The 22,546-nt window shown below is 56.9% G+C and overlaps 1 protein-coding gene across 1 annotated transcript in view; it reads left to right on the top strand.

Moving 5' to 3' along the window:
- The first annotated feature begins 14,969 nt into the window (after positions 1 to 14,969).
- EPHA2 (EPH receptor A2) overlaps positions 14,970 to 22,546 on the top strand; it is a 34,707-nt gene continuing 27,130 nt past the window's right edge. Inside the window, exon 1 of the mRNA XM_054009363.1 lies at positions 14,970 to 15,128. Within this exon, the coding sequence (XP_053865338.1) occupies positions 15,044 to 15,128 (85 nt within the window). The 5' untranslated portion in view covers positions 14,970 to 15,043. The remainder of the gene's footprint in view (positions 15,129 to 22,546) is intronic.

Here is a 22,546-nt window from a genome sequence, read left to right as displayed (position 1 = left end):
CAAACCCTCTCTACAGCTGTCCCGTGCTTCCAAAGCGTGGGAGGGCTCCTGCCAGCCCTCGGTAATTCCCGAGCAGCTTCCTGGTACAGGCCCAGCTCCAGGGGAGAAAAGGTTTGGGCTCCTGTGTATGCACCTGCCTCCTTTTTCATCCTGCCCACCCCCGAGTCAGGCACGCCCTGCCCGACAATGGATGCCAGTGTCAGCGGGAGGGCGGCCTGCCAGGCCTGTGAAAGGGGATCTCCGCTGCAGGCATCGGCTGGGCAGGCACAAGGGCCGGGCTGGACCAGGCACTCAGGCAGCTGGGAAGGTCCTGTCTCCTTGGCATGGCCATTTCGGGACGGCGGCTCCCCTGCGCTCCGGGGCAGTGGGCAGGCCAAGAACCTCGGGGAGAGCCGCTTTCTTCTGACGCTGAACAAGGAACTCTGGTGGCAGGAGGGAAGCCGCCTTATCCCCAAAGCTTCACTGTAGAGCTTCTGCTTCAGGTCTCCCCTTCCCCTCCGGCCGCCTGGCTCCTTGCTACACGTTTAAAGAACCAGGACAGCTAGACTCACACCCTGCCGGCCCTGCGGTGCTACCACTGGGGAAGGGAAGGCCCGGTTCTTGTTGGCCCCTGTGGTGAACAGAGGGTTAATAAAGGGGGCTGAGGTCTGGTGGGCATAGGACTGGGAGCTAGGACGCCTGGGTTCTGTTCTCAGCTCTGGGAGGGAGTGTGGCCTAGTGGCTAGAGTACGGGATTCGCAGGCTGGGCTCTAGTCCTTGCCGCCTGGGTGCCAGAGAAGGGGAGAGGGGATTTGGATGCTGGGCTCTATTTCTGGTGTTTCCCCTCCCGTGCAGCGTGATCTCTGGGCCCCAGCGTCCCCAGCAGGACACCGGGGCCAGCCATTCCCGGCTGCCCCGTCAGGGAGAAGGGGTTAGGTGTCAAAGTGCTGTGATCAGGGATGGAAGATGCTGGGGTCGCACGAAGTCCTGCTCCCAAGTCCCACCCCCCCGATAGCGATGGCGGGAGCAGCCATTCCATCGGCCGTTTGGCTGCTGCCCATTCGGCTTTCGCCAAGCGCCAGGAGCAGCGTCCGGAAGCTGCAGGAATCGCAGAAACTCCCACGGCCAAGTGCCGAGCCACCCCGCCCCCTGGCTGGCCTTCGGGGCAGGAAGGAAGGGCTTCTGCAGCTCCGGGGGCAGGAAGCACCAGCTGGGCCGGATCCGCATTCCAGCACACCCGCTGGCTAGCACCCGTCCTGCTGTGGGCTGGCGTCCCCGAGAGAGTGGCAGAGACCTGCGCCCTGGATGTGCCACCGGCCCCCCGCTGGGCCTGAGGAGCGGGCGCCCCGGCACGCAGGCGTGGGGCCGGGCTCTGGACTCAGCTACTGGGTGGGCTCAGTGGGGTGTCTCTGCTTTACACCAGGGTAACTGGGATCCCAATCTGGCCCTGAGTCGGGGCCCACTCCCTGAGCCCTCTGCCCCAGCTTTCACCCCACAGAACTTGCCCTCCTCTCTTGGGCCTCCCCAGGAGCGACCCCGACGCTGCCAGTCCCAGTGGTGGAGAGGGGGTGACTGGGAGAGTGGCTGGCTTGCTGCTGCAGGGAGACTCGCCAAGGGGGGGGACTCTAGCAGCAGAAACTCCTCCCCTGCTCTGGGGTCTCCCCCCCCGCAGACCCGCCGGCGGGTTTCAGAGCACGTCTCTAGGAGGCTTAGACTATCGAGGGGTCCCCAGAGCCCAAGGGCAGCTTGTGTAAGTTTGTGCACGTGTGCGTGCCGGGGTCTGCCCCGATCGCCTGGGACAACATCTTCCTTGCTCCCTCCCCTCTCTGTGATGCAGCATGCGAGGTTGCTTCCCACCCCAGAGGTGGCTGCATCTCACCCCAGTCACGAACCATGAGGACGATGCCCCGCACTGAACCAATGCAGAGAATGACGCGAACTGCTCCTTCTTGGCTGCACACGAGGTGGGACCGGCGATGGGCCGGCCTCCGGAGCTTGGGGGTCGGTGCTTTCCAAAGGCGTTTCGCATCTTGTGTCAATAGCACTGGGCTGGAGAGCTCAGGAGGGAGCCAGTCCCTCTTGTGGGGCTGGAGCCCCTCCCAAAGAGCAGGGTTTTCTGAGAGGCAGCCCAGCCCCATGGAGAAGGCCTGGCCTAAGACCTGAGAGACCACGTTGTATTCCCAGCCTGCTGTGTGACCTTGGGCAAGTCACAGCACTGCCCCGTGCCTCGGTTTCCCCTCCCACTCTTTGTCAGCTTAGTTTACGTTCTTTCGGGCAGGGACTGTCTCGCACAGAAGACTGGTAGATGAGAAGACCGGGTGCCCTGGAAGCTTGTGGGCAAGGACTGGCACCCAATCATGTGTCACTCGTGGGAGCAGCTGGGGGGTAACCTCACGCTCTGCCCTACACCCAGAGCCGGGCAGCTGGGGGGTAACATCACACTCTGCCCTACACCCAGAACCGGGCGGCTGGGGTAACCTCACGCTCTGCCCTACACCCAGAGCCGGGCGGTTGGGGTAACCTCACACTCTGCCCTACACCCAGAGCCCGGCGGTTGGGGTAACCTCACGCTCTGCCCTACACCCAGAAACTGACAGCTGGGGGCTAACCTCACACTCTGCCCTACACCCAGAGCCGGGCAGCTGGGGGGTAACCTCACGCTCTGCCCTATACCCAGAGCCGGGCGGCTGGGGGGTAACCTCACACTCTGCCCTACACCCAGAGCCGGGCGGTTGGGGTAACCTCACACTCTGCCCTACACCCAGAGCCCGGCGGTTGGGGTAACCTCACGCTCTGCCCTACACCCAGAGCCGGGCGGTTGGGGTAACCTCACGCTCTGCCCTACACCCAGAGCCGGGCGGTTGGGGTAACCTCACGCTCTGCCCTACACCCAGAAACTGACGGCTGGGGGCTAACCTCACACTCTGCCCTACACCCAGAGCCGGGCAGCTGGGGGGTAACCTCACGCTCTGCCCTACACCCAGAGCCGGGCGGTTGGGGTAACCTCACGCTCTGCCCTACACCCAGAGCCGGGCGGTTGGGGTAACCTCACGCTCTGCCCTACACCCAGAGCCGGGCGGTTGGGGTAACCTCACGCTCTGCCCTACACCCAGAACCGGGCGGCTGGGGGGTAACCTCACGCTCTGCCCTACACCCCAGAGCCGGGCGGTTGGGGTAACCTCACGCTCTGCCCTACACCCAGAGCCCGGCGGTTGGGGGGTAACCTCACGCTCTGCCCTACACCCCAGAGTGGGCAGCTGCCTGGTGGTGGGGCGACTGGCACTGCTGCGGGATGCTGATGCCTGACCAGGGACAGTGTTACTCTCGATTCACAGGGCATTAAATATGTGCCCGCTCAGCGCCTCGCGCGATGGGCCCCTGACCTCAGCCGCTGCCGTGAGGGAGCCGTTAATCTGTCCTGGGGCCTCGGTTCCTGGCTGGGGCGCACGGACGCTGCAGCGAACATGGAAAATGACGCTAACCGCAGCTTCTTTCCAAATCGCAGGAAATGTTTCGTTTGTGTCGGCTCCTGCTGGATCCAGCCCAGCTTCCCGCTGCCCCCCTCCCCCCTCGGTGGGACACAGAAACGGGGGAGGGGCCGGGCACGCTTTCCACCCCGTCTGGGTACCGCGTTTCCCTGAGCCAGCGTTCGGGAGGCAGCTCGGGAGGGAGCAGCGGGCTAGCGCGGGACCGAGGGACATTTGGGTCCAAGAGGGGAAACGAGTGAGTTACGGGAGGAAGAGCCGTGGTGTGGCTGAGACGCAGGCCTGGCAGCACAGAGCCATGGCTCTGACGGTGACGAAGCTGCTGCTGCTATGTTTGTATTGGGGCAGCGCTCGGGAATCCCATTCGTGGCTCCGGGCCCCGTTCTGCTCAGCAATAGACAAGTAACGGAGGAGACAGGCCCTGCCCTGGAGAATTTTCTGCCACTGTCTTCTTGGGTGAGCTTGGGCAAGCTCGCTGTGCCTCAGTTTCCCCATCCGTTAGGTGAGGATAACAATGCTGCCCTGCCTCCCGGGGAGTCAATCCTTCCTTGCTAGGACTCCAGTAACCCCCAGGGACCTGCAACAGGGGAGAAATCGGCCCAGTGTGACCAGGAAACTACAGCAGCCCCCTTCTGGCTGCCCTGGGAATTGTGGCCCGCTGGCTGCCGGGGATAGAAATGCCTTCCCAGCCCCACCTGGCCGCTGCACCGGCAGGGGTGGAAATTCCCCACCTCCCTTCTGACCTCTGTTCCCGCCTCCAAACATCCTGCAGCTTCCCAGCTCCAGGAGGGTCTTTGTCCCCCTCCCTAGGGCCCAGGCCTGTCCACTGACATCGGTGATGCGCTCGGCCATTTGTAACAACGGCGGCGGGATCCGACAGACCCTCCATTTCCTTGTGGCTTGTTTGCTAAATTCCTGAGGCTGGACTGTGCCCATTGCCTGTGGCGTCAGGGCTTTCCCCTTGGCAAGCTGGCATAAATCACTGGCTGCGCTCCAGGGGCAAAGGGATTGATTGTTGTTTGCTTGGTTAAGGGGGCTGGTGCCCGTCACTCCCAGTGGTGGCAGATGACAGAACAAGGAGTAATGGTCTCAAGTTGCAGTGTGGGAGGTCCAGGTTGGATATTAGGAAACCTATTTCACTAGGAGGGTGGTGAAGCACTGGAATGGGTTCCCTAGGGAGGTGGTGGAATCGCCATCCTTAGAGGTTTTTAAGGCCCAGCTTGACAAAGCCCTGGCTGGGATGATTTAGTTGGGATTGGCCCTGCTTTGAGCAGGGGGTTGGACTAGATACCTCCTGAGGTCCCTTCCAGCCCTGATATTCTATGATTCTACGGTGTGCAGAACCAGAATCACATTGGATCTGACACTGGGGGCAGAGGTGAACTCATCTGGAGCCAGATGCCTGGAGCTAGGCACCTGCATCCAGATCCAGATGGTACCAGTCGCCCCAATCCCACTAGGGCATCTGTTACTGAATCCAGACACCCCGAAATCACAGCACAGCTGGGAGCTGGATCCTGATTTGGCAGCCTGGCCTCATCTCGGTGTATCTGAAGCATAGGCCTTGTCCACACACACAGCCTGAAACCGGTTCAGCTTAAATCGGTGTCTAAACTGCTTTAGCGAAGCCACTGCCGGCCCCTTTGTGGGCACTCGCATTTCAATTCCAGAGGGGTTGATTTTAGCTTAGCTTTAATCTCGTCCCGAGCATTGATCCAAACCGGGGTTGTACGGCTTCAAGACGAGCCGCGCGGCCTCGCAAGTCATAGGGAAGCCTGGGCCGGGGTAGGGGGATGCCCTGACCTGTCTGAGTCGGGGCTGGGGAGCCCCTGCTCGGTGTTGCCCCGGGGAGGGGGAGGGTGTGGATGGCTGGCGGTGGGGGGGGGATGGCAGGATGGTGGATAGTGACCCCCCTCCGCCTGCCACCACATCCAAGGCTTTATGGAGATTTAACGACAGAGGAAGCAGCCCTGTGTGACACCAGAGCCCTATTCAGACTGTTTGCGCCCTCCTCCCGCAGCGATACACAGACGGCTTCCTCCCCCTCCCCCTGTTAACAGCTTTACGAGGGGGGCTGGGGTTTTCTCCCTTTGAATGAGCCGAGGCCCATAAAACGCAGGCCGCCCATGGCAGGGGCTGTGAGGAGCAGGTTTACAAGGCGGATGCAGGAAGGCGATTTAGCAGGCCGGATGGTTGCAAGGAGGAGGCCCTCGGACTGCAGACAGGGATAGGAAGAGAAGGACTGGCTCGGGGTAGGCATGGGTGCCCCACCTCGTTGGCACCTTATGGACCCGATTGCACCCATCTTTAATAGAGGTGTGGTCCACAAGACTACTGGCTCCAACATGCCACGTTCCATCTTGCACGGAGCAGCCAGCCACGTTGCATGCTGGGCACCCATGGGCGTAGATGGGAGGGGGGCACCCCTCCCTCCTGCATAAGGCAGGGGTTGCATAAATGACTACAGTGATTTCCTTTTTGCACCTTGAAAACAGACGCTTTGGTTTTGGGCTCCCCTCAGTGAGCATGGTGTAGGCTTGCAGACCTAAAACCCCACACCCCATGAGTGGAATGCACAAAGCAACCTCACTTCTACTGAAGCTCCTAACCCCCACGGTTATAGCTGTGTTCGTCCCAGGAGATGAGGGAGACAGGGTGGGCAAGGGAGTATCTTTTACTGGACCAGCGTCTGTTGGTGGGAGAGACGCACTTTGGAGCCACACCGCGCTCTTCTCCAGCTCTGGGAACCGTACTCAGCTTTCCAGGGCAGTTAGGAGCCTACGGGCTGGTCTGTCACTCAGAGCTGTGAAAAATGTTGCCTCTTGAGCACTAGAGTTAGGTGGACCTGACCCCTGGTATAGCTGCCACGAGGTGGATGGAAGGAGTCTTCCATCGACTTTGCTACGCCTCTCGGAGAGACAGAAACCCCCGTCCGGCGACGTAGGACGCGTCCACACAGCAGGACTACAGCAGCACAGCTGCTGCGCCATAGTGTAGACAGACCCGAATGGACTTCGTGGCTTGCACCCGGTGACCCATTGAGCTGCCCTCTTGCTTGGGACCTATAGTCCTAGTAGATCCGTCTGGAACGGGGCTGTGGGGAGAAAGGGGGCAGCCAACAGCCGATCTGTCAATGCCGCTGGAAAACAATTGCTTTTCTGGTCTCCGTTCCTCGCCTGGTGATTCTTTGCTCTCTCCCTGCTCTGCTTCCCGGTCTCCGGAGGTCCCCATAGCCTGGAGGGGAAGCCTTCCCCTGATATTCACACACTGAAATGCTCTTCCAGGGGACCAGCTAGACTAGGGTGACCAGATAGTAAATGGAATAGGAAAAAAAGCCCCATATAAAAAAAGCCCCAAATATCGGGACTGTCCTTATAAAATCGGGACATCTGGTCACCCTAAGCTAGACGGGCCAGTGACCAATATATGCTAAGGAACATGTGTGCCCGGAGACCCAGTAATGGACAACATGGGACCCAGTGGGCTTGGAGGAGATGGAGGCCCCACAGAGGGTCATTAAAAATGGTGCTGGGCAAAGCACTGGGGCGCCATGGTAACGGTGACGGGGGGGCCGCTGTGCTAGGAGGCAGGAGGTGGCCTCAGAGCCCGCTGGACCTTTCCCATCTCTAATGGCTCTGCTCCCACGTGGGGCCCTTCCCCCGTGTCACCCAGTAGCTGGTGGTCCCTGCCCTGCTTTGCTGGATGGGAGCAAGGAGGGGCCTTACCCTGCCTCAGAACATGGTGAAGCAAAGACCCTGGAGCTAAAGGAGGAAACCGTCATCCTAGACTGTCAGAGGAAGCCTGGCCTAATGGGCCGGGCACCAGCCTAGGGCTTGGCCAATCTGGGATCGATGCCCTGCTCTGCCACAGGCTCCCTGCATGACCTAGGGCGTGTCCCTTAATAAGAGATTCAGCATGGTCCTAGCGCTGGGGGGCGCAGGACTGGAGCGATCCAGCCAGCGCCTCCTGAGACGTGACTAATCCACCATGGCGCAGCCAAGGCAAAGCCTCACAGCCACTGCCGGCCCTGCTCCACCGCTCGCTGAACTCAGGGAAAAGCTCCCGCTGACTCCCCCTCGCCCCTACCCCACTCACGTGCCCAGACCCGGCTTTGGAATCCAGCCAGTTAGATTTGCCTGGCGACCATCTCTCCAGGCTCCTCACGGGACCTTGTTCTGGGGCTGCGAGCAGGGGAGGGGGCAGGGATGAAAGGTTAACAAGCCATTTAATTGCTGATTGCTGTGAAATGGCTTGACACAGGCCTGAAACGGCTTCCTATCTCCTGATGCGCCGGCTATCTCCAGCTGTGCTGCTTGCTGGCCTCCAAGCAGGGCAGGGGAGCTAAGTCCCTGTTATTTATCTCTGGTATTTGCATTCCTGGCTGGGAACTGCTGCACTCCACACCCCTACCTGTAGCTTTCCATTCCCCTCCGGCCCCTGCAGTCTGCAGCCCCTCGGTGAGGAGCAGGCTGGGAGCCAGAGCCCCCGTTTATTTCATTCGGCCTTCTTTCACGCTGGCAAAAGGTGCTGGTGTGAGCGGGAATGCTGGACATCTCACAGCCCTGGAGCATGGCGTTGTCCGTCTATCTACAGACCTGGCACCGAATTCCCCCTGGAGTGCTTCAGCATTGGACCAAATCCTACATTTTCAGCAAGACTAGTGCAGGGGTTCTCAAACTGGGGGTCGCGAGGTTATTACGTGGGGGGTTGCAAGCTGTCAACCTCCACCCCAAATCCTGCTTTGCCTCCAGCATGTACAATGGTGTTAAATATATTATATATTAAAAAGTGTTTTTAATTTCTAAGGGGGCGTCGCAATCAGAGGCTTACAATGGCTAACGGGGTCGGGCTGGAGACTCTTGCCTATATGCTCGGGGTCTTACTGATCGCCACATTTGGGGTCGGGAAGGAATTTTCCTCCAGGGCAGATTGGCTGAGCCTCTGGAGGTTTTTCGCCTTCCTCCGCAGCATGGGGCAGGGATCTCTAGCAGGAGGGTCTCTGCCGATTGAAGTCACTAAAAACAGGATTGGGGACTTCAACAGCAGAGTCCAGGGAAGGGGTAGGGACGGTTTTATGGCCTGCAGCATGCAGGGGGTCAGACCAGATGATCATAATGGTCCCTTCTGACCTTAAAGTCTATGAGTCTATGAATGTGAAAGAGGTCACCAGTACAACAGGTTGAGAGTCACTGGACTCGTGATTTTGAGTGCCCCACTCAGATTTTCAGAGGTCAGGTGCTGAAGATCAAGCCTTTTAAGGTGTCTCAAGTTGCCCCCCAAGCAGAGGCACCCAAAATCAATAGTCACTCTGGAAAACTGAGCCCACTTAAACTCCTAATTCTGTCTCCTCGTCTGTCCAGCCCTAAGCGTCTCTGCTGAAACTGCCAGCGCAGGGGCCAGTTAGCACCAAGAGCGCTGGTGGGTTTGGATTCCCACTAGGCAAAATGTTGAGTCCCATCAAACTCATTTCACAGAGGCCGGTGAATAGCTTAGTAGATGGGAACAGTCCCCACCCGATCTTGAGCTTGCAGGCATGCAGACCAGTGAGCTGTAGGGGAAGCCTGCTGCATCTCTTTGCCAATTCTCTGAGCCACCCGGGGCCTCTTGGGAAGATGGGTCCAAGCCCTAAATATTTCTGGAGGACTTGTGGCACCTTGGAGACGAACACATTTATTTGAGCATAAGCTTTCGTGCTCAAATAAATGTGTTCGTCTTTAAGGTGCCACAAGTCCGCCTGTTCTTTTTGCGGATACAGACTAACACGGCTGCTAGTCTGAAACCTAAATATTTCTGAGCTTCTCTGGCTCCATTGAAGCCTCATTTCCTTTGCGCTAAGCCCCGTTAATGCGCAGCTTCTGGATGAAGAACCGCAGATGATAATGAAAGGAGCTAACTGGCAGCTTTGTTTTTTAGTCTTTTAAGATCTTTTCTCTGCAGGCTGGGGCCTTCGCTGTCTCCGGTGGGTTGTTTGGCTCTTGACCAGACATCGGCCATCTTTTCTTTCCTGGCTCGTGGCTCAGGGCACACGGTTCTGGCCCAGCTCTGGGATAAATAGCGATGAGGAGCGAGATTAAGACGAGGGCTGGATAAACAAGGGCAATCAGTTCCTGGCTGCTCTGGGGTAAACGGTGGGGGAAGGGATTACGGTAGAAGAGGAGAATGAATGAATGGTCTCGGCAGAGATTCAGAGAAACCAGGAGTCCTCAGGGCACGTTATGGAAGGGAGGAGAACTTTCCTGTGGAAGCCCCATAGAACCTACCTCAGCCCCACACTTGCAGCCTTGGTGGCACCCGCATCGACCTGGCGGATGAAAGTTGTCCCAGATGATGTGCTTTGCTCAGCCAGACGGGGCGCTGCTGAGTGAGTGACAGGAGGGACTCACTTCGCCCATCTCAGGGAGCCACGGAGGCCGAGACTTGACCCCAGGTTTCTGTTGGGAGCAGTGGAGAGGAGAGCAGTGCGGAGCTGCTGGGCTGAAGGTTCAAGCCCTATCTTGCCCCCCACCATCAGCACATCCTGTTGTTCAACCCTAAGTCCAATGCAGAAGCACTGGGTTTGCTGTCCTGCCCAATCCCTGCCCGAGAAGCTCACAGATGTTGCCACCTCCCAGCTGCGTTGATCTGGATGGAGAGGTGGGGTCTCCTTTGATGATAGGACTGAGGGTGATGCTTTGGTCCCTACCCATGTGCTGTACTTCCCCCGGGATCCCGTGTGGGCCCTAGACTTTCCCACACACTAGGTTTCCTACACGTTCCCGGCCCAGCTCCAGGCAGGCACCAGAGGCCTTGGGAAAACTGATTGTGAAAAAGCAAGAAAAATTGTCCGGTTGCTAGAAGGATGAAAGGCGAAGGGGAGGGAGAATGGGTGCGTCAGTGCGCCGAGATAAGTTGCCACTTAGCAGGGTCACGAGTCCATGGCCTGTGTTTACCCACCGGCCTCTCAGGGTGTGAAAGGCTGGAGAGGGCGTCCCCATGAATGGCCCCTTGTGTGCAGTGATAACCCCGGTGAAATGGGGCTGTTTCCAGGGCCCCCAGGGCTCAGCCCCTCCCTGCGTCCAAGGCTTGGAAAACACACTCCAAGGCTGCCAGGTGGGTGCCAAGTACCTGCCTGGCCACGCCCCTCGGTGGCCACGCCCCCTGCCATTGAAAGGAAATGGAGCGACACAATTGGATACTCTCTCGGCTGTAACACTGTCAATCAACCTTTTGCTGAATGAATAAAATGTAACTGACTCAGTGGCCCGGGTCCTGTTTAACTCTTTCCTCTCTGCACTCTTTTTACAACGAAAGCTGTCAAATGAACGCAGGAGGGAGATATAGGTTTATATATATATGGAGATATACCTATCTCATAGAACTGGAAGGGACCCTGTAGGGTCATCAAGTCCAGCCCCCTGCCTTCACTAGCAGGGCCAAGTACTGATTTTGCCCCAGATCCCTAAGTGACCCCCTCAAGGATTGAACTCATAACCCTGGGTTTAGCAGGCTAATGCTCAAACCACTGGGGTTTTAAGAAAAGCATCAAATACCACAAGACTTGCACTAAAAACTTTGGAGCGGGCAACCCTGGCATAGGTCCAGAGCCCAGGGTGGGACTAGCACAGGGAGAAGCAGGTTTCGATCAAAGGCCGCAGCAGCCTTTAGGACCTGGGGATGTGCGTGGGTGGGAAGGCAGGACTGGACCATCAAGGCATGTTGCAGAGAAGGACTGAGTACAGCAGAGAAGCTGTTGGGACCAGCAAAGCGGAGGACGCTGCCGGTCAGAAATAGAGAGAGGCATTGGCGGGGTTAGGATGAGGCAAGCTCGACTAGCCGGGCAGTTGCAGGGCAATGGCAGAGGTGTGGGGGGGAAGCTTCCATGGCACCTGGCTCTAACTTGGTCCCGTCCTCACTTGCCGGGCAAGAGAAATCAACCCTGGAATTCCAAACCAAAAATAGCAGGAGACCCGGCAAACAGCAGAGGCGCCTCTGGCACCGAACCCGGAGAACAAGGTGTGGCTGGCAAACCCCAGGCAGGCGGGAGTTACAGTTATACTTGCTCGCTAATGGGTAGGATTTTGCAGGAATCTACTTCAAAGGCTACCGTGAAACGTGACGGATCCGGGCAGGAAGTCACGGCTGCGATGCTCACCTTGAAAGCAAGCGGAGCCGGCAGCAGATTGCATGAGGGGAGAGAAAGAGCAGCACTCAATTACCGCCCAGGGACTTTCTGCACAGGGACTTCAAACGCAGCTCACAGTGCAATGAACTGCTGTACCCACTGAGATGTTAGCAGAGCCAGCCGTGCCCGCTTGTTACGCCCCATCCCAGCACTTGTGGGGGGAGCAAGGGAATCATGCTCCATCTGGGCCCAATAACCCTGGATACCGCAGGTACTATCCTGGTGTCTTACCATCCTACTCATCCGGTAGAGGATCTCTTGCCCTGCAGGGTGAATTCCATTGAATGACACCGAGTTCCTGTAAAAAACGACACTCCCTCCCTCGAGGACTGGAAGCTTTCTGAACCCCAGGACTCTTGCAGCTCTGCAAGCTGCCCCACAACCCTGGGACTGCACCTCAGCGCTGTTCGGCAGCCCCTCTATGATTCCAGTCCTGGGGTGCCCAAACACATCTCTGTTGACGCCCCTCAATCCTGACCTCCAGCCTCTGCTAGTCCTGTCCTGAGTTTCCTCCTCCCAGCAGCTGTCAGTGCCCCTCAGTCCTGATCTGAAATCACACTCTGCAAGTCTAGTTCCTGAACCTCATTGATCGTCGTGGTCACTTAGCACTTTGCAGGGACAAGTCTGGTCCCCATTGAAGTCCATGGAGCAGCATCTCATGTCTAACCAAGGGCAGAATTCACCCCATACAGTGCTTAGTTTTGTACCACTGCTCTAGGTCAGCTTTGGAAAGGAGATAAGAGGGGCCGCAACATTTTTTACCCTGCACAATGTTGCTGAAAAAATGTTGCCATTTCATGTTAGACGATTACGTGATGCAAGATGAAACCACCTGGTTCCCACTGAAAACATGGGACATCTGAACCTCCCCACGGCCCTGACATTTTTGAGCCGTTTGTGGGTATTGCTTGAAAACAGGATCAGTTCAGAATGCAGGGCAGCCTCATTCCTCGGCGCAGCCCCCCACTCCTGGCTACATTTCAAAACTTTTCTTCTTGTCAGCTTGAACCCTTGGGGCGATCCCTCAAATGAAACATGAAAACCTGGATTTCCCCCCCAGGATTTTCCATGTTATTCCAGCTAGAGCCTTGCCCCCAAATTATTACTAGTATATTGCATCTAGGGCCCTCAGACAGGGCTCAAGGCCCCGTTGTGCTACCAATAACACAAAGACGGTTCCTGCCCTCCAGCGCTCGCAGTGCAGGAGCGAGACAAAACGTGACTGGGGAATGAACAGAGAAATGGTGGGAGGACGAGGGAACAGCAGGGAACGGGGCGAGTGTGCAGTGGAAAAGTCCCGGTGGTCTCTGCAGTCACAGGTTAGTTTCCAGGTCTGGACGTCATGTCCTTCAGTGATTGCTTTGGGCTGCCCAGCCTGCGAACCCTGCATGCATGGAACTCTGTGGAAGCCAGTTGGGCCCCAATCCTGGCACTTGTTGCATGCAGGCTGCCACACACAGCCTCTCGGGACGTCAAAGGGAAGGCATCAAGCGGTGGGATCAGGGCCTTTCCTGCAGGAACCAAGCTGGCAGGATCAGGCCCAGCCGTAGTATGCTTTCCACTTGAATAAACCCCACAGTCCTTGCAGCGGCCAGGAACTCAAGGCAACCCCTCAGAGGCTTCTAGCCCGTGATAAGGGATCATGGGACGTTATCATAATTCACGCCTCCCGGAAAGGTGTTGCCATCACATTACACTTCCCAATACACTATACATGAGGTTAAGGCTGGAGTTTTACGAGCGCTTTGTCGGCTCGGAATGGCATTCAGCACCTCGGGCCCTTCCCTGGACTTTATGGGAGAGTTCCTTCTTCATTAGGGTTTACGGTGGCAGCATAAATACCACCCTCGATTATTTTTTATAAGGCTCACCTATAATCTTTCATTTGTAACGGCTGTTCGGAAGGGCCCCCTGGGGGGCTGTTCTCAGCTGGTCAGAGTGTAGGACTGGGGGCTACATCGGCTCGATAGAAAATCACAAATACATACCATAGTAGGGAATGATCCCACAGCGCCAGGTGTTGGTAGGATGGGTCCTAGTGCTAGGGGAACAGCACTGATCTCACGTCACCTGCTGGTCCCAGTGCTCGAGAACAGGGCTAAGCATGTGAACAGCCCCCGGGATCTTTGCACAACTAATTCTGGGCTTAAAGCTGACACCAGGACTAACTCCACCGTAGCCAGCACCTTGTGTGAAGCTAGCCGAAGTAGGAACCCCAGCTGGCCCAATGTCTTGAGTGTCCTCAAGCCCCCCCATCAGCCATCACTGCAGTGAAGTCGGTGGAGTCACACCAGTGGAACCACTGGCATCAAGAGCAGAATCAAACACACAAAAATCAGGGAAGTCAGGGCTTGCTTGCCCTCTGGCTTGACTCCAGTGTTGCTTCACTGCCTGCCATGGAGTGACTCCTCCCGGTTTACTGGGGTGAGACACTGATGACCAGGGCAAATAGAATTCCAGTGGAATTTTCAGAATGCTTTGGAGGGTTCGCATGACACGTGGCGTTCAGAGAGCGGCATGTGGAGGGATCTTTCGAAAGCGCTTGGGGCCAGTGTCTCAAGTGCTCCGCACCCAGAACCGGAGCTAGATTTTAAAAACCGCTCTGCCCCCAGCGTGCTGAGCGCGTCTACAGATGGGGTTCTGACTCTGAGTACTGCACCAGGCAGGTTTGAAAATCCAGGCCTTAGTGCAAGTTCTACCGTGGGCATTTAAAAAAAAATCTTACCCAGCTGAGGACATGAAAAAAAAATGCTAAGCAGGTGAAAAGAAAGTCAATATCTCAGTGTATCAGTGTGAATTACATTGTGGAACATTTGCTGAAGGATTAGAATATTACAAGGACGTTTCCTCCCAATTAATTGTCTCCTTTGAACTAAAGTGTGTGTGTGTGTGTGTGTGTGGTCCGGCGGTAGTGGGAGGACAGGGAGGATATTTCTGTGTTTGTACCAGGAGTCCAGCTGCACAAGGGTGCAAGATCTCTTAAATACATTCTACTTTAACACCCAAATGTGTCCTTGTCCCTAAGGAGGAGGCGGGAGGGGCAGCATTTCTCAGCTTGCTCTGTTCCCAGGGATTTACCATATGCCCTCGCGTGAAGCTTTGCTGCCCAGTAGGAGAACACCCCCCACACACACCCCCCATGGGGTGAACAGGATGGCACCGAGATGAAAGGTGATAAAAGATCAAAGCGCCTGGGTCTGATGAGTCCCCCTTTGCTACCCATTTTGGTGCTCTGTCTCTTTAAGGCATTCCTCAGGGCGTGGCTTGGGTGACATCAGCTCAGGGCATGAATGAACAGGACTGAAGTTTCCCACAAACTCCCATTAAGTTGTTCATGGCAGGAGGGCGCAGATAAGGGCCCCAGCGGGAGAGAGACTCGGATCATTTCAGCTTCTCCGGAGGGGCCCAGGCCGGAGCCATGGAACGCGGATGGGGACAAGCGCCCTTCTACTTCGCCCTCCTGCTGCTCCCCGGCGCCCTGCTCAGCTCCCGGGCCAAAGAAGGTAAAAACGAAACTTTGCCCGGGGTTTTGGAGCCAGAGCCCGGGTCCACCCCGCCGGCCGCCCCCGTGGGAACTCGGCGCCCCTCTCTGGGGGGGAGCGGGGAGGAGTGAGGGTCTTCCCCTGCCTTTATTTCGGGCTGATCCGCCGCCGGTCTCCTCGCGTGGGGCCCGCGACACGTGTGGGGGAGAGGGGCTGAGAACCGAGGCCGTAGCGACCAAAGGGGGCTGCGCCCCCAGGGGTGAGTGGGGGGCAGGAGCTGGCTTGGCCGGGGCGGAATCCAGAGGTGCCCGAAAGAAAAAAAACCCGCCGCGGCAAAGATTTGCAGGACACCGGTCAAGTTTGATAAACTCCCGTCGGCACGTCGCTGTCTCACAGACAGGTTGGTTTAGCGGTGCGTGGGATTGGGTGTGACTCCGGATCGAGAGGCGCACTCATCCCCGCGCGGATTTGTGACTCCGGATCGAGAGGCGCACTCATCCCCGCGCGGATTTGTGACTCCGGATCGAGAGGCGCACTCATCCCCGCGCGGATTTGGCTGAGTGGCTAGGAGCGGGGATTGGCGAGCAGGCACCTTTTGGCCAGGAAGTGTCACGCGTGGGGGGTTGTTCGGTGGAGGAACCTGCCGCCGTGGGTAGGTGGGAGAAAATCGCCCCGGGTGAATGGATTTTCCCCGGCTTCAAATACCCGGGGGAAGGCGAGGGGCCCCTTCCGCCTGCTCCGAGTCTGTGGAAGTCGCCTGGCCCCCGGGAGAAGTCGCTATTGCCCCACTTCGGCCCCGGGGTGGCTGATTCAGGGCGATGTCTCGCTTGGCCTGGAAGTGCGAGCAGTGACACCTCGGTTACACAACCGCCTGGCTCGCCCCGGTTGGGACAGGGCCCCACAAGCCCACGGTAGGGCCAGGCAGGAGGGAAGGGGGCTGACTCACTGGTCGGAAGGTGCATGAGGTGTTGCGTTGCATGGTGTGAACCATTAAAGGGTGTGTATGTGGGGGTGTCTTTCCTCATTTTGTTCAGGAGATTCCTTCTTTACATGCAGTTCTGCCCATTGTTAATTGAGAGACATTATTAGTGTGTTGCCTGAATGCTGCTTTTGTAAAAATGTAAATTGCACGAGTGGTCTTTCTCCTGCCTTAGAAACCTCCCAGACACACCCAGGATATAGCAGAGAGAGGGCCAGATTCTGCTTTCAGTGTCACCAGCCTAAATCTGAATTTACCGCCGCTGATTTCTAGAAAAGTTGCTCCAGATTGACTCTGGCCTTTAGCATTCCGAAGACAGAATTGTTAAATTCAATTTTGGGGGAGCTGAGGAAAATTGGTCCCAAATTCCAAGCCGTACTTTTACCATGTAATGCTTCCAGACAGGTGGGGCCGAGGTCCGACTCAAAGCTTTTCCAGAGTTTGGATCTAGGCTTTTTGTGTTTGGGCCCATGTCTGAAACATTCCCAGCGTTCTAGGGTTTCACCTACACTCCTGGGGATTGCCGCCCTGGGAGAAAAATCAATGCAGATTGAAGCAGAATTCCTGCCTGGAATATTTAGGACAATATCAGGACAATATTAAGAGTTGTTTAAAAATCAAATAAACTTTTCCCCATCCTTCACTCACCCCCTTCGTGGTGAGTGATTACAATTACCAGGACACGGGTGCTTCTAGCGGTTAAGTATCAGGGGGTGGCCGTGTTAGTTTGTATCTACAAAAACAACAAGGAGTCTGGTGGCACCTTAAAGACTAACAGATTTATTTGGGCATAAGCTTTCGTGGGTAAAAACCTCACTTCTTCAGATGCATAGCATCTAGAGGTTGTCTTCTGTCTGTGTCCTGAGTAAGCAGACGCACCTTTATACTGGTATAACTGCATCCATGTGCTGCTTTAACAAGATCTGTTTCTAAACTGATATAGTCATCAGATTGCTACAAAAACCGGTGTGCAGACAAGCTCGCAGGGGTCAGTAACTGATCTGCGCAGTGGTCAGACTCGCACTGGCTTTGAGCCTTGGCTTAGGTCCAGAGAGCAACTCAGGCATGCTGCTTGGAGGCCGCCGGGATGGCTCCCAAATTTTGATCGGCTCCAGCTTCAGCTCAGAACTTTCCCAAAGCATGGGGCGGTTCCGATCTGGCGTCTGCGTTCTCTCCGTGATCAAGATCCGGGGCTATTTGCAAAATTCCCACCTAGAACTGAATGGTGGGACTGAGGATGTTTGTCTGGACCCGTCTTTCATTCAAAGGAACCATTAGAAAAAGCCATTGGAGCTAACGCTGAAATTTTGTGTGTGTGTCTCTTTAAAAAAAAGGATTGTAAAGATATCCAAACCCTAGGTGTTGGCACATGACACCAGGATGGTTTTGGTCCGATGCTGAGTTATTGGATTTCTTTTAAAAAACCAAGCCGAGTGTGGTTTAGGCATGGAGGAATTTGGAATAATACGCACGCTTGGGCAGATGGGCTGTAATTGCTCAGAAAGATGCGTAAGAATCTATTGCGTAAATAGTGATTTAAGGCAGTCCCCTCCCTCCCCCCCAAACCCCAACAATTTAACAGCAGCACTAATTTGGGGCGCTTGGATTTTTAAGTACTCAGCACGGGAGCTCGTTTTGTGGGTGCCCGAGATTTGATATTACTGCCTCTCAGGTTGGCCGCCCGCAACTAGGAGCCGCTCTTGGATATTAGACCATCCTTAAAACCAGGCATCGCGACCGCAGCTTCCCCGCGCCGCCTGATTAGCTCCCGCGAGAAGGAGCCGCTGGAAGGTTGTGGCAGTTTTTCAGATTAAGTTTGCGTTTGTAGTTTTCCAAGTGCCAAATGTAATTGGTGTCTAATGTGGACTAATCTCGTGCCAAATTGCAGTTTCCAATTAACGTTGCTGTGGAATGAGAAGAGGGCTCGGTACTTGGTGAACTCCCCGGGTCTATTTTTATGCTTTTTATGATGCAGTATACCAGCAAAATCAGTTGCTTTAAGAAAACGTGCTTTAAATCAGTCCTTGGGCTATAACCTTAGAAGTATATTCAAGGGTGAAATTCTCCTTTCCGATCTGCATGACCAAGCTTGACATTACGATTCTACCCCTAGGAGTAACAATTCTGCATTAGGGAAAAAACCCAGAGTTCCTCCAGATGTAGAGAGAGCAAACCATGCTAGATGAGGGGCCAGAGGAGATCTTTGCCATTAGTCCAGAGCCCTATTATTACAGTTAATATGCTCTGAGGGTCTGAATGCAGATCTACAATTGGAGATCTAATCCCTGCTCTGACAACTGGCTCCCTCTCGGGGCTGGTCTGCATTGGCTACAATAGGCTAGGGAATTCTCCACCAAAGATAGAAGCTATAGTGTAGACAAGTCTCAGGTGTTCTCGGTGGGGCAACGCATGCGGTGGCGGGCGGGTCCCATTTTATCAGCCTTTGTGGCCTTGAGCAAATCACTTCACTTCTCAAATAAGATTTTTCCTTTGTTGATTTAATGTTCTTAATAGCCAGTTAAAACAGATTAAACCCGGCACTGAAAAGGGAAGGGAGAAAAGGATTAAAATGGGGTGGGGGCACGGGGGGGGGGGGGAATCTCTTCCAGCCTGGGAAAGCTTTGCCTGGATGACAGAACAAGCAGAGAGACAGACAGGCAGACTGTGATTGGGGTTTCCCCCCCCTCTTGCGTAAAACACTTGGAGTTGGGGTTGCTTCGGTGACCAGGCCCCCCGTGTGCAGGCCAAGGCCCGCTGAGATGTTTGTGTTGTTCACATCGCCTTCCGAGTAGGTTGGCGGGGGAGATAGTTAACGTTACAGAGCACGCATGGCAGACGCGGGAGCTTTGCTCACCGAGGCCCCGATCCGGCACAGCCTTAAGCACATGCTGAAGTCCAGGAAAGCACTAAGCTCAGATCGTCAAAGGAATTTAGGTTCCTGACTCGCACTGGAAGTTAGGAACCTAAATCCTTTTGGGGATCAGGGCATAAATGCCCCGAAAGTCAAATGGGATTGAAACTGGGCCTGAAACCGGCACTTGCAAAGGCTGGGGTGGTGAGTCAAGAGATCCGGGTTCCAGGCTCTGCCACAGAATCACTGTGCAGCGTCACTGCCTCGCTGTGTGCCTCGGTTTCCCCAGCAGAGGAGTGGTCAGCCCTGCAGCTGCCCTGTCAGCTACAAAAGCGGGAGATTCAGATGAATCTTTGCAAAGCGCCAGGGGCGGCGGTGGGGGGGTGGGGGGATAAATGGGCGAAGAAAGCGGAGGAAGCAGCACCACCAGGCGCCCTGGAATGACGGGGATGGAAACCAGCTGAGCCCACCTTGGCGTATAACTAAGCCAATGGTGTTAACTGGGCAGTGGCAGAGACGGGTCACTGCTGGCAGCCGGCCTGTAGCCACGAGAGAGGAAATGAAGGGCTGAGTGAGCTCCCTGGTGAGATCCCGACTCCCTGCACAGCCCGGTTTCTGAGCTGCTCCGGGCTGGGAGTTCCTGCCGAGCCAGGAGCCTGGGCACCACACCCGGTTTGCCTGCGGATTGCAGCCACCTCCTCTCTCATGCGGAGGCGCGGCTGGTGGAGGGGCAGGTCCCAGCACGCGATGTAGCAATGCTGGGAAACAGGGCGCTAGGATGGGTCGCCTCCATGTGCTGCAAGGAGAGGGTGGTAGTACCCAGGAACCTTGTTGGGTTAAGCGATAGCCAGCCCCTTCCAGGAGTGCAGCTCGGGATGCAGGGAGCCGCTGGGTGGTGACGTTAGGCGGCACGGGCTGGGTTAATTAGTGTGGGGGCCAGAGGGAACCCCAGGGTCTGTCTGCAGCCGGCAGCCTCGAGGATGGATCCTCCTTGTGTGTATCACAGGCCCTCCTGTGCCCGCTCTGCTAAACTCTCCTCCCAACAGCCGCCTGGCTCAGGGGTCTAGCTCACGAGACCGGCCCCGTCCCAGGCGCACGGGAGCTCGGAGAAAGCCCCTGTATAAGACCAGTCCTCAGCGAGGCTTTAACTCCTTGGCTGCTCTTTCAAAACCTGCTGTGACTTGTCAGGTGCAACCTGCTGATGGAGCAGGAGGGAGCGCCCTCTCCCTGCGTGGGCCAGGGGCTCGCCCCTGCTGCTAGCCAGTAGGCAGGGGGGTGGGACTGGTGCTCGGGCTGAGAACTCTCAAACTCGGCTCGCTGCCGCTGTGCGAGATCCCGGCTGTGCTTTGCCTCGCTGCCGCAGGGAGGAGGGGGTATGGGGGTGCAGGAGAACCGGGAAGAGACCTCCTGTGTCAAGGAGCGTATTCGGATCGGACCCGCAGAACTAGCCTCCCACAGAGAGGGGATGCTGGCTCCTGGATCAAAGAGATGGGGGGGGGGAGCCTGTGGAGCTGGGCTGTCCCATGTTAGTCGGGTGGGCCTGAACCCCACCCCCTGCTGGGGCTCTTCTTAGGCACGGGTTCATTCGCCCCTGGATTAAAGGCATTTCCAGCCCTATGACTGGGCTGGGCCCGAAGGCAGGTAGCAAAAGATGGATCCACAGAACCAAAGGGGCTTCGCTGCCCCGCCTGCTGCCCAGGTCCAGTCTGCCCCACGGATCCACCCTGTACTTGCCCCGATCCAGGAACCCGCCCTTAGCCACACCACCGCAGGCAGCGCAGAGGGGGTGCTCGGCTGGGTATAAGCGGGGAACTGTGAAGGCAAAATGGGGTCTGGAGCAACCTTCGGCAACTGCCCTGGGTGGGAGTGGAAATGCAGGGGCTCGTCGGAAAAGCGGGGCCCAAGCTGGGTCACGTGTGGGGGGTGCGACGGGGCTTAGGGACCCTCTGGGGTGCAGGGCGTGGATTGCCTGATCTGTTTGGTCCTCCTGCAGTCCAGCCCCACCAAGGCGCCGTCCGGTCAGCTCTGAGGGTGCGTCTACACGGCGATAAAATGCAGCCACCAGTCTCGCGGCCCGGGGCAACTGCCTTAGGCTGCAGGGCTATAAAACTGCAGTGTAGACGTTCCGGCTCGGCCTGGTGCCTGGCCTCAGAGACCCTTGCGCCTGGGCGTCTACACTGCAACTGGACAGCCCTGCGAGCCCGAGTCAGCTGACCCGGGCCAGCCGCGGGACTAGTGCCACGTAGCCCTACCCTGAGACGTGGCGGCAGGGAGCACCCCCATGCAGCAGGAAGAGCCCAGGTCTTTCCTCCCCAGCAGCCGGCTGGTGGGTAGCAGGAGCTGCAGGTCCTTTGGGAGGAGCAGAGGCCCTGCTGTTTCTCATGCCCACCTGGTGGGGCTGGCAAGGGGGGGCGTGTTTCTTTAAGGGAAGTTGGTGGGCTGGAGCAGGGGGATTTAGCCAGTGCTGCTTTATAGAGGGAGGGCGGGTGTGGCGCCAGCTCTGCTGCCCTGGGAGAATCACCATGAAGAGATTCCCCCCCTGCCTCCCTCCCGCTCCCCAGCAATGAGTTAGAACAGAGCGGGGGGAGCCTGGGGACTGCAGCCCGTCCCACGCGGCCCGGGGTCCCTTGGTGTTCAGGCTGCAGCATTCCTCCCCCTGACTCCATCCTGGCTCGCACAGATCTGAGGGGGGAGAGTCGGGCCCCTTCCCCAGCCTGAACCCTGGGCTCCGTAACAGCCCGAGCCAGGAGCCCACGGGGTTCGTGCACCTCTGGCCTGGCCGATGCCCTCCACCGCTCGCTCAGAGATCCCTGATGCTATCACATTCCTGGCTGGCTGACTCACCGGGGCTTGGCAGGGCCCTGATGGGCTGGGTAATTGCTTCCGTTCAGGCCTGGGCCGCTCGCCCTTTGATTTCGCTGCCCCTGTCATGCGGCTGCTGGGTTATTTGTTTTTCTTTCCTTCTTTCCTTCCTCTTTTCAAACCCATCTGATCCCTTGGCAAGTCCCAGCCTCCGCCCCTGTGCTGATGGGGACAGGAGGCTCCGGCCCCGGCATGTCTGAACATGTCTTGTGAGGGTTTGGCTGGCTGAGGACAGGGGCTAGCCATGGCAGATCTGATCACTGGCCAGTCAAGGCCAACAGTGGCCGGTGTCTGAGGCTTCCTGTTTGTTATGTGCCTGTGCAATGGTACAGTGCTCCAGCTGGTGGGGCTAGGGGTGTATTTCTTTCCTGCCCCCTGTGCCATGATCTGCCTTGTTGTCATTACCTTCACTTTGCATGGCTCCAGTTTTCGCTTGTGGTTGCAAAATAGACTCGTCCTCTCAAAGACTCCCAACCGCAACGTTTGCCTTGATGAGGAAAGATGGCCTTGTGGTGAAAGCCCTGGGCTGAGACTCGGGCCGGCTGGCTTCTGCTCCCAGCTTTTCCACAGGCTCCCTGGGTGATCTTAGGCAAGTCGCTTACTCCTTCTGAGCCTCCGTTTCCCCACTTTAGAATGAGGCTAATCACACTCCCCTAATCACACTCAGTGGGTTATGGGGTTAAATCTCTCGGTAATGAATTAGGAGGTACTTGGAGTGAGGAGGCTGCGGAAATGCTGAGAAATCCT

Source organism: Malaclemys terrapin, chromosome 19 (genome assembly GCF_027887155.1).
Source record: "Malaclemys terrapin pileata isolate rMalTer1 chromosome 19, rMalTer1.hap1, whole genome shotgun sequence".
NCBI classification, from domain to species: Eukaryota; Metazoa; Chordata; order Testudines; family Emydidae; genus Malaclemys; species Malaclemys terrapin.
This window is presented reverse-complemented; position numbering and strand designations above follow the sequence as displayed.